Source organism: Equus caballus, chromosome 15 (genome assembly GCF_041296265.1).
Source record: "Equus caballus isolate H_3958 breed thoroughbred chromosome 15, TB-T2T, whole genome shotgun sequence".
Classification (NCBI taxonomy): Eukaryota; Metazoa; Chordata; class Mammalia; order Perissodactyla; family Equidae; genus Equus; species Equus caballus.
In genome coordinates this window covers 45,433,319-45,451,177 of record NC_091698.1, presented here as the reverse complement: position 1 = coordinate 45,451,177, position 17,859 = coordinate 45,433,319, and the positions used below count along the sequence as shown (strand labels likewise).

The 17,859-nt window shown below is 47.6% G+C and overlaps 1 protein-coding gene across 1 annotated transcript; it reads left to right on the top strand.

Annotated features, from left to right (window-relative positions):
• The first annotated feature begins 163 nt into the window (after positions 1–163).
• Positions 164–17,492, top strand: CCT7 (chaperonin containing TCP1 subunit 7). The gene is made up of 12 exons (XM_001488366.6): positions 164–1,155; positions 5,860–6,013; positions 6,632–6,738; positions 8,092–8,217; positions 9,563–9,615; positions 9,960–10,131; positions 13,144–13,308; positions 14,099–14,287; positions 14,907–15,004; positions 15,382–15,514; positions 15,998–16,204; positions 17,125–17,492. Exons 1-12 carry the CDS (start codon positions 1,150–1,152, stop codon positions 17,344–17,346), a joined length of 1,632 nt encoding a protein of 543 aa, XP_001488416.1. The 5' UTR covers positions 164–1,149; the 3' UTR covers positions 17,347–17,492.
• The last annotated feature ends 367 nt before the right edge of the window (positions 17,493–17,859 follow it).

Below are 17,859 nucleotides of genomic sequence, written 5' to 3'. Positions count from 1 at the left end.
CTCTCGCCGTTGGTTGGCGGACGCGAACGAAGCCCACGGTTGATTGGCTCTGATGCCTGTCATGTAGCCGCACTTTCCGCCTCTGCGCCCTAGCCCACTTCCTATTGGTCGAGAGAAGTGGGGCCGAGGGGTGATTGGTCTAAACTCTTAACAGCAACTGCCTGCCCCCACCCCAGCCCCGCCCCAGCATTTCTCAGTTTGTTGTCGACTCTCCAGGACCCAGCGGGCTGATGGGCGGGCCAAACAGAACGGTGAACTGCAGGTGGGCGCCCTGCAGCACTCGCTTCAGCCGCCGAAAGTCTTGACCGCCGGCTCCTGCGGTCTCGGCTGGATCCTCCCCGCGGCCGCCTCGCACGACAACGATTTGCCTTTTCCTAACTGTGCTGCTCTCCTTCCCACCCCCTCCTTGGGAAGGCATTCGTCTAGCGCCCGGGTGGTCTCCCGCGACCCCGCTCGGCTCGTCCTCTGTCCATATCCACCAGTGCTTGCGCGCTCACTGTCTGGAGGCGCTGGGATCGCAGCCTGATGCACCCCACCCTAGAGGAGGCTTTGGCTAGCGCAGAGCCAGAAAACGGGCATTGGGGCCAGGTGCCCACACTCGCCTTTCTTCCACTTACTGTGCAACTGTGACTTTGAACAGCTTTCCTAACCTCTCAGCCGCGGTTCCCTCATCTGTAAAATGGGCATGATAACAGTACCAAGGCGATAGGGTTGTAAGGATTAAATGAGATCTGTCATGAAGCGCTTACTTAACATGAACCTGTCCCACAGTCAGTTTGCGTTTATTGCATTCCGTGGTCTGGCGTCCAGGAAAGAAGGGGAATGGAATTAGGGTTAGTGGATGACGCGGGCCGAGCAAGAATACTGCACGCTCCAAAAAAAAGAACGACCGAAATCTGGCAACCTGTCGCTAACAAACGCTTCTTGCTAGAGCGCCCTCAGAGGCCCAGCCTCGGGCCCTTCTAGCAACATCGACTCTGTGGTAGTGAACCACAGGGTGGCGGAAGTGGCCCGTCCCTTTCCTCTCCCGGTCCAACGGCTTGGCGAAGCTTCTGGGGACTTCTCTGGCGCGGGGCATTCTGGGGTTGTTGGGCGGCCCAGACACGGAGAAGAGAGGAGGAGTAGCGGGCCACTGATTAAGCCTCCAAAATGATGGTGAGTGGCTTATCGCGCATCCGTCGCCATCTGCTGCCATGTGGCCCGTGGCTGGCGCCGCTCGGCCGGGGTCGGTCCCATAAGGCCCTCCCCTGTCCACTGACTCCGTCCTCGCCCCGGCCCCCTGTCTATGGGCGACCCCGGCCCGCCGCGGCCTCGCTCGGCCCGGGCACGGAGCAGGGGCCCTGGGCGAGGGCTATGTGGGGCTCGAGGGGAGGCTCTGGTCGGGTTGGCTGGGGACTACAAGTCCCAGGGTGCTTCTGGGCCTCGAACCCGCGTTGGAGACCCGGTTTTTGGAGCCCCCCACAATCGTGAGCTGTTTTAAACGAGTGCGGCTTGAGCGTGCATATGCGGTTGGCGGCCAGACGTGGAAGCCTTGGCTTCCCTGGGAAATGTAAAGCCATGTGCTTCCTAGAATCGGCAGAGGCGGTATGGGACCTTATGTTGGGCTGAGCCCAAGGTCTCGAGTGGTCGCTCGCTGTCCGCCAGCTCACCCGCTGCTGCATAAATGGGAACAGACTCCTCCGCTCGCGCTTTATTCCGTTCATTCACTCATTCATTCATTAAATAAACGTATATTTAGTGCCTACTGAATGAACCATGCCCAGCTGGTTGTTGGGAGTGCAGCTTCTCAGCCAGGAGAAGGGGCAAGGCAGATGGGACGCTGCATCAGGGGTGGGAAGACCAGGCTCTGACTCCGACCCTGCCTGCCCCTCCGGGTGTGTCATTAGACCAGGCTTTTGTACTTGGCCACCTATCTCTGGGTCTCGTTTTCTTAAATTAGGGAGGTTAGTGAATCCTGGAGGCTCCCTGTAGCCCTCCCCCCCTTCCGCAGGCATCCGTCCTCTCCGTCTCAGAGCTGCAGGTACCTTCCATGGGGCCCAGGCTTCGGTGGTAATTCCTGAGTTGCTCTTGAACTGAGCCAGCTTTTAAGGAAGTGTTTGAGGCAAAACCCGCCTGAGCATTACTCCTTGTGCGCTTGGCAGTTCACTCATTTTGGCCTATCAGTCCCTCTCAGTTCTCTGTTCTTTTCCTGCTTCCTGCCTCTTCTCCCTGTCCTGGTAGATGTCAAGCTGACCCCTAAAAGGTGTTTATTCTGCTACCAAATGCCCTGTGAATCCAGCGTGTAACCAAGAGAGAAGGAACTTGGCATTTATGTGCACCCCATCTCCCCTTCATACCTCCAGTACTGCCCTTTTTCAGTTCATCTTCAACATTGTCTATTCCTGAAGGTGTTTTCATCTTCTGTGCAGAGGCAGTATAGTAGAACCAGGGAGAGTAAGGGCTCTGGAGCCACACTGAATACCTAGGTTTGTAACTCAGCGCTGCCACTTTACTAGGTGTGTGACTTTGAGCATGTTAGTACATTTCTGGCCCTCAGTCTGTTAGAGGGGATTAAATGAATTAGTACAGATAAAGCATGCCCAGCATGTAGTGAGCACTCAGCAAATGCTAGCTGCTCTTCTGGGCAGTTGCTTGCTTCCTTTCCTCCCTGTAACTTATCCTGCTGCCAGGCCTATCATAAGAGTTTTGGTTGGCATTCAAAGAATTGGGGATCAGAACCAAGCTTCTTCTGTCTGGTGACAAAACCCTTCACCAAGAGGCTCCAGACCACCACACTAAATTTTTCCTGAACTGACTGTTTCTGTGCTGTATTGGCTGTTTATGTCTCTCCTTTCGGAATGTGAAACTTCTGTCACCAGAATCCTCCTTGCTGTCATCAAATTGGTCCTTGATATTCTAGAAGCCTTCTGTGATTGGAAGAGAGGTAAAAGGTCCCCCGAAACCTCAGTCCTGTGACTTTGGTACAGCTTGTGCAGAAAGATGTTCTTGCCTTTGTGGTGTTGAGCTCTATATGCCTTGGCATGTAAACACCTGTTGTTTTTAGAACATCAAGCTTAATAATGCTTAATAATAAAAATTTTTAAGGAGGATAAAGAGAACGACCCTTAAGCTGAAATTCCCAAGCCTCCCATGATACCCTTTGCACATCTTTCAAATCTGCTCTTGTTTGTTTACTTGAGTAAAAATGAGTGAAGTTGAAAAGTAACTTAGGGACAGAAACTGGGCTTTCCATAGTAGGGCCTGCCCCTCGGGAACAGATAGAAGACAACCCATCCTGCTTGACCTGGCTTAGCTCAATCCAGCTCTGCCACCTTTCCCTCCCCATAGAATCTCTCTACCCAGCCTGCCATTTCTCTAGGGCCTACAAAGCATAGGGAACTTGGGGGCGATGTGGTCAGCTGCTTCCATGCCCTTCTTGCTTTATACTTAAGAATTCTCAGTGAATTTAATGTTGCATACTGCCAGTACTTTTCCAAAAATAAGCCAGTGCTGTCTTATTTCGAGGCCTGTATCAAGCACTTTCAAGTATATATAATAGTTGAATTTTCAGCACACAGAGCTGCTGTATGTTGCTTAATATGTGGCCAAATCTAGGCACTCTACAAATTGAGGTTACTGTAGTCCTTACCATTAGGAAGCTCATACTTTACGACAGGTGACAATATAAAATTGTGCACAAGAGGAAGCAGAGAGGGTGTTATGGGATCCCCTGTTCAGGATGCCCTCTTAGCTGCTGTTGAGAAAGCTTCTTGGAAGAATTGGGGCTGTGAGGAATTGCTGGCTTGGTGGTAAGAAAGCGGTTTCGGTAGAAAGTGGCTGGGTGGCTCCTGTAGATGGGAATAGAGTTTGGATGTAGGAGTGAGAAAAAGTCTATGAAAGCACTGGGTAAGGTAGACTGAGGAGGTGAAAGAATCCATTGAAGGCCGTAGGCAGGGATGGAAACTCAAGTTGAGTTTTGATTTAAGTCAGACTCCATCCAGGGCAGGGGTGGACTGAGGAAGACTGGAGCCTGCCGCGAGGAATGATTTACAGGACTGGGAGAAGGCAGGGCCTGTCGGGGGACAGGGCTTTCCTTCCAGAAGGTGCGAGGGGCCCGAAAGAATGCTGAGAGTGTAGAGAAGCTGTTTGTTGCTGCCAGAGTTGGGATACTACCATGAAAAAGAAGGAATTTTCCCTCCAGCCCATGCCTGGCCCCAGATTTAGGGGGTTATCTGACAGGCGTTCTTTTTTAAAAATATGAGTACTGTATGATAAGTTCATTAGAAAAAGTGTTGAAACACAACAGAAAATGTACAATACAAAGTGTCAAAACCTTCTTTACTCCCACTCTCTTACTCACTAGAGTTTGTTGGGCATCTTTTCAGCGGTTTTCATGCGTTTGTGCATTATATCTTGCCTCCTCTTACCCATTTTCTCTTGGGTTTTCTTTTTAATGTAAATCAGACTCTGCCATTCCTCTGCTAAAAGCCTTTCCAGGGCTTCCCTTCTTTGTAGGAATAAAATCTAGACTCCTTACCACAGTCTACCAGTGAGTATTGATCTGGTTCCTGCCTGCCTCTTCAGCCTTATTCTAATCTTCTGCTTACTCACTATCCTCCAGCTGCACTGGCCAAAGGAGTTGAACTTTTTAAGGAATTGCCCTATTAATACAGAGTCAGCCTCATGGGTCATTAGACTATTTGGTGTGTGAATTCTTGGCTCCTTATTGTAGGAGCTGAGACAGCCTTGTGCTTTCCTAGCTTTCCCTGCTCAGACACCTGAGATATCCCTAGGAGTGGACATGGGCACTGGCTTTCAAACTTTATATTGCAATCCACAGTCAGAAATACATTTTAAATCACAGCCTAATGGCACACACATAACTAATATAACAAAAGTTTTGAAACACTATTTACCCTTGCTATATTCTGTTTCACACACACAAAGTTAGTCACAGACACTGGGATGACTGGATCTGGTTCATGCACTCATCTCTGAAGGCCCAGGCTTAGATGCAGAGAGAAGGTACTCTTATTTGCTAAGCTGAGGAATTACTGTCTGTGCTAATGGTCACTGGAGCCAAGGTCTAAGCAGCCCCTTTAAAATAGGCTCATGTCCCTGTCTTTCCGGAGTTTCTAAAGCAGGTCTGCAAAGTAAGCCTCTACAGGGATAGTGACTGTTCTGGAGGCCAATACAAAATAGAAAGAAAAAAACTTATTCGGGGGTTCTGATGGGAGATTAGTCACACCAGCATGAGAGATGGAAACACTGCTATCTGTTGAGATTTGTTGGCATTTTGTGAGGCAGCACAAAGGTGCTATTTGTTTCTCTGCCTGGCTACCTCCTACACTCCAGCTAAACATCACTGGTAAAGCTGTCTGCCTGGGCATCTCCAGGACAACACCTGAAGCTGTTGGCACCTCGTGTGTTGCCCCAGTGCCCTATCTACTTTTCTAGGATTAAGCCGTAATGTAGATAAGTGGATGTTTTGCTGCAGGGTGAACACTGAGCATGGCCTTCTTCCTCCTATGCTATGACCTAATTCCTCGACACAGGGAATAGGGTCAGAAGTTGAAAAGGCTATCCTTATTCAGCTGGGCATTGGAGAACACATCGTTTGATTTGTTCTTTTAGACTAAATCAGTGCTTCTAAACTATTTTCTAGCACACCTGTAGGGTATGCTTGGTCTTGGCAGTGTCTCTGGAGGTAGAGGCTGTTCAAGGAATGGATGTGGTGGACAGTGGGGGAGTGTGATTTTAAAAGGCCTCCAGATATTTCCCTTATAGGGGAGATGGGAACATTTTTCCTCTCCCCTTCCTCCTTGAGTTTCATTGTAATAGATGGTTTTTAAAAGCAGTCAATTGCTCTTTCTTCTCTAGCCCACACCAGTTATCCTGTTGAAAGAGGGGACTGATAGCTCCCAAGGCATCCCCCAACTTGTGAGTAACATCACTGCCTGCCAGGTGATTGCCGAGGCTGTGAGAACCACCCTGGGACCCCGTGGCATGGACAAGCTCATTGTGGATGGCCGAGGTAAGACTGCAGGCTTCCTCAGGCCAGTGTGCAGGTGAGGGGGCTCCTGGGGAGTGTTTGGAGCTAGCAGACGTTGGCATGAGAAATACCACTACTTTCAAGATCTCTAAGGGATTGCTCACTGCGAAGTGATTCCATTTCATACGTTGCCCTGAATGCTGAGCCTCATAGGAGTATATGGGGGAAGCTGGGCTCGTGAGCCTGTTACCTTGTAGAGAGACGTGGTGTAGAACCATCTGAAGTTGCCTCTGGTCACTCCCATTGTATTATGTTGCCAAGAGAAGGAGAAAATTCCCCCTTATGTTTTATTCTGTTAATTGACAAGTGAGATACTGGGGTACCAACTGTGTTAAGAATATCAAAATGGTTACTTATTCTCATTCTAAAAAGTTTTCTGCGTCTGTTTGAAGTGTGCCAGTTGCTGTTCAGGAGCTCACGGTCTTTGGCAGCTTGTGATTTTATGTGGCCCTTTGTGCACAGAGCTAACTCCATAAAAAAGATTAGTTCGTTCCTGCCGTGGTCCCCTCTACCCCATCCCAATAAAGGCACCTGGGCTCCAAATCCCACTGGAAGACAATTTAAGAAAGGATCTTTACATTTTACTTTGTTCCTTTTAAGGCAAAGCAACAATTTCTAATGATGGGGCCACAATTTTGAAACTCCTTGATGTTGTCCATCCTGCAGCAAAGACTTTAGTGGACATTGCCAAATCCCAAGACGCTGAGGTAGGAAAATCAATCATACATGTTTAAATAGAGATTGAAACACATACCTGCTTGCTCCTTCACTCTCCTCTTAAAAAATTGACTTTATATCTAAGATTAAAATTTCACAGGTACTACATGCTTATAAAAATATTTAGATGAAATGAATAGTCTTTTAAAATTCCCACTGTTCCACTGCATGTAGCTGAGATCTTGGGACCCAGGTCTGTGTGCTGTAGTGCATATGAGTTGCTAGGTAAATAATTTAACTCCTCGTCTGTTAGTCACCATATAAGGTGGGGCTGGAAACACTAAGGTTTCCAGTTTATCTTTTTTTTTCTTTATGGTAGTAAAATATACATAACATAAAATTTATCATTTTGAACATTTTTAAGTGTACAATTTAGTGGCATTAACCAATCTGCCTTATTAAAAAACCATTTCTAACACTGGAGTGTTGATAATAAATGTTGAGAGAGACAAGTATGTATTTTAGAGTATTAACAGATGTGTCCTGAAGTTATATTGAAGGTTTATTAGGACCCAGTAGCCTCTAAAATACTATATAAAATTATGTAAAGTTAAAGAAAGAAGAGTCTGGATTTGATCTGTTAATGTCTTCAACAAGGAAATATGTTTCTGTCTGGAAATTTGGCGGCTTGAACCCTTTACCACAGTAACCTTTTTTTCTTCCTTGAGATTCTCATATTACACAATGGATGTAGGTGAGTTGAAAATAAATTTCTTCCAAATCAGAGGTTAGCCAGTTTTCTTAAAAGCTCTTAGTCTTTTTCTCCCTCATTAAAAATAGGGTGTAGATCCCATCATGGAAAATGGCTGTGTAAGAAAGATTAGCAGACTTGTCATCTGCTTATTCCAAATAGTGTTTAAAACTTAAAGGACTTTGGCTGATCCTGGGAGGTTTGTTTTGTAAACTCGTGTAGTACCTTGTGCTCCTTAATGAATGTTTATCTCGTGCCTCTAGTTACTATGGTTATTTGTGACATGTAAGCATTGTATTACAAGCATGACTGGGACTGTCTTGTTCATCATAGTGCCTTGTACACAGTAGAGAAGTTCTTGGTTACTTTGCATGTATAATTTCATATCCTGAGGAAATGTGATTGTCTAAATCAGCTCTCTTTGGAGAGTGGGCCTGGCTGCAGAATTAATTTTGTAGCACAGGACCACTTGATGGGAGGGATACTTAATTCTTGCCTTCCTTCTACTTGTTGCAAAAACCTATGTTTCCAGAAAAAAGCTTGACATCCGTTTAAACAGTCCCCAGTTTAAACAGGTAGATTCCCTAAAAATGAAGTTTCGGGACTTTATCCCTGAATATGAGAAAGTGAATTTCCTGTCATCCTCTTGCAGGTTGGTGATGGCACTACCTCAGTGACCCTGCTGGCTGCAGAGTTTCTGAAGCAGGTGAAACCCTATGTGGAGGAAGGTTTACACCCACAGATCATCATTCGAGCTTTCCGCACTGCCACCCAGTTGGTATGGGAGTACTGGTTAACTTGGCCTTGCACCCAGACCCCTTCATATTTCTCTTAGGATAATACCTTTACCGGGGTGTGGAGGGACTGGGAACAGAGTTCCTTGGACATTCTCTGAGTTCTACTCCCCAGGAATCCCAGTTCTACCGTTCAGCAGCTATTTGACTAGACATAGGACTTCATCTCTGTAAGCCTCAGGTTTCCTGATAGACTATGATGTAGACATATCACAGGCTCTCTTAAGTGAGAACTATTTCTATTTTTATCATGTACCTCATGGCACATCTTGAGACTTCACTTTTATTGACCTTTGACCTTCGTTCTGTGACCTGGGGCAAGTCAATCCTCTAGGCCTTAGTTTCTCCCTTTACAATCTCTGTAAGAGTGATGACCTTAAAATGAGATCATATATGAGAAGTGCTTTTGAAAAGATAGCAAGTTTAACATACAAATATGTATATCATGTATTACATATCTAAGTAATATGTAAAGTGCCAGAAGTTGTCATAGGTGGTTTTTTGTTGTTGTTATTGGTTTTTTTTGGAGGAAGATTAGCCCTGAGCTAACTGCTTCCGGTCCTCCTCTTTTTGCTGAGGAGGGCTGGCCCTGAGCTAACGTCCATGCCCATCTTCCTCTACTTTACATGTGGGACACCTACCACAGCATGGTGTGCCAAGTGGTGCCATGTCTGCACCTGGGATCTGAACTGGCGAACCCCAGGCCGCTGGAGTGGAACATGCGAACGTAACCACTGCACCACCAGGCCGGCCCCTATCATAGGTAGTTACCATAAGCCACAAGGTTTGGCATAATCTAGTGTCATAGTTTGTTTCCACTCATTTGTTTACGTGTGTTACCTGCAGATCCAGAGCTAAATCCTGGAACTACCCAGATGATTCTTCAGAACTATAACTATTCTACTTTTCTAACTTTGGGAGATGTCCAAACTATAGAGATTTCTGTTTTTATGGGCAGCAGACTTACAAATGTTGGGGCCAGCCTGGTGGCATAGTACTTAAGTTCACACACTGTGCTTCAGTGGCCTGGGGTTCACAGGTTCCGATCCTGGGCATGGACCCACACACACTCATCAAGCTGTGCTGTGGCGGCGTCCCACATACAAAATAGAGGAAGATTGGCACGGATGTTAGCTCAGCAACAATCTTCCTCAGACCAAAAGAGGAAGATTGACAACAGATATTATCCCAGGGCCAATCTTCCTCACCAAAAACAAAACTAAACTAAACTAAACTTAAAAATGTTGTCAGCTGAGAGTAAACAGATTGGGACCCATTCTCCAATTTATCTTTAGCTTGAGAGACTCACTCAGCTTTTGTTCTTGGCAGGCAGTTAACAAGATCAAAGAGATTGCAGTGACTGTGAAGAAGGAAGATAAAGTGTAAGTTTACAGTGGCTTTGTCAGAACCTTGACTTCCTGTGGTCAAGTTGGATGCAGAAGCTTGTTGCAATCCCTCTGTGGGCCTGGGGCTATTTGGCTCTTGCTAGACCCTTGGCTGTGCCCCAGCCCATGCAGCACAAGAGGCTGTAGAATGTAGTTTAAGAGCTGTCACACATGAGGTCTTTGACTGCGATCACCATCTGTCACTGATAATCTGCCCTAAAGATACAGAAGATGAAGTTGGTGAGGGCTGAGTTTAGAGGCTAGAACAGAAACCACGTTGCAATAGAGTCAGATAAGAGGGGCTTTCAAGGCCTGACGCAGGTCCTACCCTTGTGTCCCAGGGAACAGAGGAAGCTGCTGGAGAAGTGTGCCATGACCGCTCTGAGCTCCAAGCTGATCTCCCAGCAGAAAGCCTTCTTCGCTAAGATGGTGGTGGACGCAGTGATAATGCTTGATGATTTGCTGCAGCTTAAAATGATTGGAATCAAGAAGGTGCAAGGTGGCGCCCTAGAGGTAAGCCTGCTGCTGCCTCCCTCGGAGGCTCCTGCTGTCACATTAACCCTTCACACAGCTTGATGTAGGAGGTAAGCAACACTACAGGTGTAGAGAGAATGCATGTTGGACTGGAAGTCAGACTTGAGCTGTATTCCCCATACTGCCAGTGTAGACTGTGACTGCAGATGCATTTTGTAACCTCTCTGGGCCTGTATTTACTTGTCAGCAGGTTAGAAGATTGAAGTGGCTGATTTTTATCAGATTCTCACTGTTAATGTGGGAGGGGATAGGGCTATCTCCAATAAATTATCTGTGACCCCCTCAATTAATAACTGAGAAGTACTTTTCAGTCCATTCTTCCCCAAGTGATATGGTCAACCTCTCCTTTCTTTTATTCATTTATTTTGGATAGATGATACATAGTTCAAACTGTATAAAAGGGCCCGAAGGAAAAATTAAATGTGCCTTACACCACTCTTGCCCCAGATACAATGACTATTAAGAGTGTGTGTGTGTGTATGTCTTTCCAGAATTACTCTGCATCTCTAAGCACATATGTAAATACTGCTTTCTTAAACAGAAATGCTCACTTATAATACAGTTTTCTGTAACTTGCTTTTGTCCATTTAACAACATGTTTTAGAATTTGATCCACAGCAGCATGTGTAGCTCTTACCTCGTTGCTGCCCAGTAGAACTTCCTGCAGTGCTGGGACTGTTATGTCTCTGTGCTTTCCAGTCTGCTAGCCACTAGCCAAGTGTGGCTACTGCACACTTGAAATGCAGTTAGTGGAACTGAAGGACGGAATTTTCAGTTTAATTTCCATTTATTTAAATTTAAATAGCAACAAGTGGCTAGTGGCTATTGCACAGTGCAGCTGTCTTTTTTTTTTTTTTAGCGCAGTAGTATCTGTCTGGAAACATTCTCTGATGTTGGTGTCTCCATGCTACTTTGGACCTCTCCAGTCTCTGGCCTGCTACTTCTTACTGTGCTCTTTCTTGGTGACCTCAGCCTGAAGTGATTTGGGCAGGGCAAGACCTGCTTGAAATAATACAGCCTGGCCCCTCACCTTTTGTCCTTTGACTTTAACGCTTCCAGATTGCATTTGCACCGTCTTCCTCCCTCCTCTTTTTCCTCCTGTCACGGCACATGTCAGTGGGCTGTGGTTTGTATAGTAAAGCTGAGGAATCTGGAGGTCATCTGAGCCATTCCCTGTCTTTTGGCCCCCAGCGCCACTCCTTTTTCAGCCCATTCTCTCTATCATGGCTAGCTGACTTTGTCTTTACCCACTGCTTTGGTAGCAGTATTCCATCTTCTCCTGGGCCTTTCTACTTCTGTAAACCCTGGAGATTAAATTGACATCCACTAAACTAGGGATCAGAACTAATGTTACCTGGTAAGAAAGCCAGTGGCTGCAAGCCAAAAACGCAAAAAACTTGTGCTTTTCTCAGACTGTCCCACATCCCATAAATGCGTATAAAATTCTTAACACAAAACCTGAGATACACAATTCAATAAATGGTGATAGTAATTATTTACTTATTCTTAGGGTTAACTGAGAACGTCCTGATCTAAATCTTCAGCCCTTACCTCTCCCTTGTGCCTCACATTCCTGTATCTAACTGCTGTTGAACTCATTATCTTGTCCTCCAAACCTGTAGCATTTTCTGTGTTCTTGACATAGTTGGTATCACCACCATTTATTCAATCACTGGAACCAGAAATCTGGGGTCGTCTTTGAAAATCTTTCCAGCTCCCCACAACCTGTTGGTCACCTTCAATCTGCCTCTTTTATTTATCCCCAAGACCAGTGTCCTGACAGTGGTCACCCTTCCTCCCCTAAATCCATTCTGTTTTCTGTTGCAGGGTGAGGTTCCTCAATTTACTGCCCTGTGTCTAAAGCCTTTTGGGGTTCCACATTGCCTACAGGATAAGAGCCAGGCCTTGGCAGACCCTCTAAGATTCTCCTCAACAGGCCCCTCTCCTCTCCTTTGTATTCCAGCAGCTGCAAATGGCTTTCCATTCCCTGATTCCACCACACTGCCTCTGCCCCTTGTGAACATCTCTTTCTTCCTTTTTTCTGTTTTGACTAATTTCTGCTCATCCATCCTGCTTCAGCTTAGGCGTCACCCACTTCATGAGTCTGGATTTGAATCACGTAGGAATCTTCCCTGATAGACTACAGTATTATAGATTAGGATTGTAGGTTAGCATTGGCAGAAAACAGATAGGTCATTGAACTGACTATGTCCTTTTTTATGGAGTGGGAAATGACTTGATCATTGATAAGAAAGAGATCTCAGATTTGAACCCACATCTTCTGTTAGTGCTGACGTGAATCCCAGGTGCAACATGCTTTCTATTATGCCCTGCTACTAAATCTGACCCACAGGAGGCTCTGTTATGGAACAAGTGGTTCAAGTCCACATTTTGAGGGATTGAGATGTGGAAAGCCACGATGATAACTTGGGAACTGTGCAGGAAATTTCTGACGCTTGTGACCTTTTGGCTTCATCTTTGGGAAGAGGAAGCCTCTAGGCTATAGCACACACACTGGAGAGTGTGTATGTGTGTGTGCACACACGCATGCATGCAGTACAGGTGGAGAGGTGTGTATGTAGGCTTGTACAGTGGGAGAAGACTCAGCAGTTGGGCTCGAAGTGGGAGGCATTAGACAGCCTGTGCCTTCTTCATAAATACCTGCCTCCTGTCCTGGCACTGTAGGTAAGTACTTACAGCATATCCCTTGGCATTTGCTTTGGAGGCCAGTCTTAGGTGACAGCTCAAACAGGCCTTTACCATGCTTAGTCTCTGCAAGCTGAATGATTCCCTTATACTGAAGAGACAACGAAAATATGTTTTATGTTTTTCCCAGCTTTTATGATAATGGGAAGGCTTTGTTACAACAATCAAATGAAGACATGGTTAACTCTCAGGTTCACGGGAATGGATACGCGTTTGTCCAGCACACTGCTGAGATTTCATTTCTTGCCAGTACTGAACTGTTGAACTATTTGTTTCTTTAAACAGGAGTCCCAGCTGGTAGCTGGCGTCGCATTCAAGAAGACTTTCTCTTACGCTGGGTTTGAAATGCAACCCAAAAAGTACAATAATCCAATGATTGCCCTTTTAAATGTTGAGCTTGAGCTGAAAGCTGAGAAAGATAATGCTGAAATCAGAGTCCACACAGTTGAGGTAGGCCCCAGCAGCTGACAGTGGCATGGAAATGGGCCAAAGGCTTGGGTCTCTGTGGCCATCTTGGGCCAGCTCTGTTTCTCAGGCTCCTTATGAGCCCCTTTCTCCTCCTGTCCCCCTGAATATTGATGTGTACATACCAGGCCCACTTCTTTTCTCACTCTTTACTCTCTCTGACCTGGACCTGAGGAGATTTGGATAGGGCACACCTGCTGAAATATTATCCTCTGTCCCCCCAGGAAGGGGCTGGCCGGGGCTCTCCAGCCATGTAGTGAGCCAAGTGTTTTGATTCCTCTTCTTTGGGCAGATGTGGGCTTCTCCCCTTCTAGACTGAGTCTCACGCTGCAGAGACAGGTGTACCCCGTCATTGATATTACCAAGGCCATCTCTGGAGGTAGCAGTGTCACCCAGCTATAAGCAAGTCTTCTTGGGAAATGTGTCCCCAGTGCAGAATGGCCTTTGGGAGAAGAGGTCTTGTCATTGGGAACTCCATGGGTGCAGAGGCGGCTAGAGCTCAGCCAGGCTAGACTATTTGTCACACTTCGGCAGTGCTAACTGGGGTAGCTCCCAGTCCTCAGGTTACTTTCTGATTTTGTTTTTGAAAGTTGTAGGTGGTTCCTAAGTTATCTTATAGGGTCCTTGTTTATTTGGACTAAGAAGAGGTTACTCTGTTTATCCCTGTTAATTTCCAAATAAATCAGCATATTTCTTTTGAGGGGGTATAGTTTAGCCTACCGCATGTGCTAACCTGCGCTCCAAATCACCTTCATCCTTTTCTGGGTCTCTTTAGGATTATCAGGCAATTGTTGATGCTGAGTGGAACATTCTCTATGACAAGTTAGAGAGGATCCATCATTCCGGAGCCAAAGTCGTCTTGTCCAAACTCCCCATTGGCGATGTGGCTACCCAGTACTTTGCCGACAGGGACATGTTCTGTGCTGGCCGAGTGCCAGAGGAGGATCTGAAGAGGACAATGATGGTAACCAAACTTTGACAGGCTGCTTCTTGGTCTTCCTGGCCCTGGGGGGGTTTTCATTGACCACTGGTGTACTGCAGTGCACTGTTTGGTTGGCATATCCATCTAGGCCCCTGAAGCACTCCAGTCCCAGTGTGTGTGCTCAGTGTACAGAAGTGAGTCCAACCAAAACACGTCAGGAAATTGGATTTGTGAGGGAACCCAGCACTAAGGTTCTGATTAGCTGGATAAGCCCAGTGTTAATGCTTCCAGCCAGGTTCTTCCCTTTCTTCTTGAGCATCTCATGAAAGAAGCTTTAGGTCCAAAGCACTGATCCTGACTTCAGTTGCTGGGCCCAATGCACCCTGCTTTGGGGGAGGGGGTGTTGGGTGAAGCGAAGAATCCCCATCTCCCTTTAACTAGGCCTGTTTTCCCTTCACGTGTCTTAGTTCTGTTTTGTTTTCTCGTCTTCCAGAGGGGGTAAGGGTCACCTGGAGGTCAAGGGAGAGAGTGAGTTATCCAGTGCAGAGGGCTCTAGGGCACCATGGCAGGGTCTAGCATGGGAATTGGCTTTAAGACTAGGTAACTTCTGGCCTTGTGTGAGCCTCACTGCTAGATAATCTTGCATTCTTGTGCTCCTCAGGCCTGTGGAGGCTCCATCCAGACCAGTGTGAATGCTCTGTCAGCAGATGTACTGGGCCACTGCCAGGTCTTTGAAGAGACCCAGATTGGAGGCGAGAGGTGAGCCGCAGGCCTGGGCTTGCCTGTTGGCTGAGCTCATGACACCTGCCTGGGCCTGGCCTTCTGTCATCTTTTGGGTGTAGTATATACATATAGCATATGCTACTCTTTGAAAACTCACCTTTTGGGGCAGAAAGAGCTCAGATATAGAGTGTTTGGGGAGAGAAGATCAAGTTGGGTCTAAAGTCTGACTCTGTCCTTTATGCCCCAGTGGTACAGCCCTAGACCTTTCCAAGAATGTCTTTAAGGGCCGGATTGGAGAACCTTAGTGAGGAACAGAAGAACAGCTGCTAAGTGTTGGGAGGACTTGGTGAGGTCAGAACGCAGCAGGTTGGCAGCAGAAAGGAGTTCACATATGTGATTTGACCTGGGTGTAGGTACAATTTCTTCACTGGCTGCCCCAAGGCCAAGACTTGCACTATCATCCTCCGTGGTGGTGCCGAGCAGTTTATGGAGGAGACAGAGCGGTCCCTGCACGACGCCATCATGATTGTCAGGAGGGCCATCAAGGTACTAGGCTGGGGACTTCCTACCCGTACAGCCCACTCTCCCTCCCGAGCTGACGAGTCCCTGGGTTTGTGTGGTGATTCCTTCCCTGTATAAACTGTCCTTCCCTGCGTGGCATGTGGGCCCTGACTTGCCTCAGAAATCATAGAGAAACCACCTCAGTCTCTCACAGTAGGTCACGCTGCTTGAAGGCTAAGACCTCCTCTCGTGAGCAGCTGTGGAGCTAATGTGGTCAGCCATCCCAGGGACTGTGTTAGTGCCCTCAAGCTACAGGTGACCTTGATGATGGTCAGAAACCATAAGGTTCACCAGATTGAAGTTGGATCATGCCAGACGAGGGCCATGTCTGGGGCTTGGGATGGGGGAAGAAATGAGGAACCATTCTCTCTGGGCTCGAGGGCCTGTTGACTGAGTGGCCCTACTTGGCTGTGGCTGGAGCTTGGCCTGGAGCCTGCTTGCATTGAGAGGTGGATCTGGTCTCTACAGAACGATTCAGTGGTGGCAGGAGGTGGGGCCATTGAGATGGAGCTCTCCAAGTACCTGCGGGATTACTCAAGGACCATTCCAGGAAAACAGCAGCTGTTGATTGGGGCATATGCCAAGGCCTTGGAAATTATCCCACGCCAGCTGTGTGACAATGCTGGCTTTGATGCCACAAACATCCTCAACAAGCTGCGGGCTCGGCATGCCCAGGTGGGTCCTTCCTCTCTTCGGGGTCCAGGATTAGGTGGATGGGGCTGGATTCTGAGTATGTGTTGTGCTTACTCAAGCTCTGTGTGTTTGGCCCAGGTGACAGGGCTAGAACTAAACCCAGTACCAACTAACTGCCTCCTCTGAGGGCAGAGGGAAAGCCACAGTGCCAGGACTGGAGGTTCCAGGGTGTCTTCAGTGCTTCTACCTAGAGTGTGATTGCTCCTCACGGGGTGCTGAGAGGAACCAGAGGAACCCTGCGGCCTCCGGCCTGAAAGCACACACTGGAGGCAGTGCGCTGCTGGAGCATTCCAGAGCCCTGCTGACATGCAGGCCAGCTGTGGACTGCTACCTCCAAGTTGTCACCTCTCTGAGAACTTAATTTGTTCATTTGACATTTAGCAAATACTTGTTTAGAGATGTTTGTTAAATGCTTAGCACTCTCACAGCAGCACTGAGTGAGTGACTTTGCTTTGGACTCGTGTTAGGACTTTAAGCAAGTCACTGTACCTCTCTGTGCCTCAGTTTCCTCATCTGTAAAATGAGGACTAACGGAAGCAATAAGATGATAAAATGAAATAAGGGATTGGAAAGTGTTCCTCTTGAGAACCATGGTTTCATGTACATTCCTCAGGTGACCTGAGGATGGAGCCTCCCCCAAACGTGGCACCTTGCCTGGGAGAGGGCCCAGAGCTCTTGAGTGATCAGCATGTCCAGGGTGTGAAGGAGGTGGTCGGCGGGGGCCGGTGGGGGGAGGCGTGCTTCCGGGTTCCTGTTGTGCTGCCCTGGGCGGATGCCATCTTCCTCAGGGACGGGCCGGCCAGTTCAGGGAGGATTCCTGACAATCTGAATCTTTGGAGGGTATGCAATAAGAAATTTGGGAGCAGTTCCATATTACTTCCCCTCTTTTCCTGCTCTTTCAGGGGGGCTTGTGGTACGGGGTGGACATCAACAATGAGGACATTGCTGACAACTTTGAGGCCTTTGTGTGGGAGCCAGCCATGGTGAGGATCAATGCCCTGACTGCAGCCTCCGAGGCTGCGTGCCTTATCGTGTCCGTAGATGAAACCATCAAGAACCCTCGCTCAACAGTGGAGGCTCCCCCAGCTGCGGGTCGGGGCCGAGGTCGTGGCCGCCCCCACTGAGAGGCACCTCCCATGAGTGGCTGGCAGGCTGGCTGCAGGTTGCGCTTACTCTCTTGATTCATTGGTTATTACAAGGAAGGGGTAGTAATTGGCCCACTCTGTTCTCACTGGAGGTTATTTAAATAAAATTTAAGACTTAGAATTCACTTTGCACATTATTTGGGCAGTTTTATTCATAAAGGTCTTGACTGCAGCTCAGGATTTTAGCCTTGTATGTACTCACCCAACAGGTAGAAAAGAGAATCATTTTCCCTCCTGTCGAGCTGACTTCTCAGTAGCCTGTGGTCATTAAGGTGGAGTGTGGGGCCAACCTGCCAGGGGGAAGCTGCATCTGAGTCGCCCCTATCTGGAAGTTTCACTTTGGTTGGTTGCTTTGTCCTAGAGTGGCTGAAAGATGTGGCCTCGCTTCCCTTCCTTCTGCCATCATCTTATTTAGCCTTGGCCTAATGTGGCCCTGCTGCCAGGGTTTCTCTGCATTTGAGTAGGTGTGTTAGATTACCTTGTCTCCCCTTC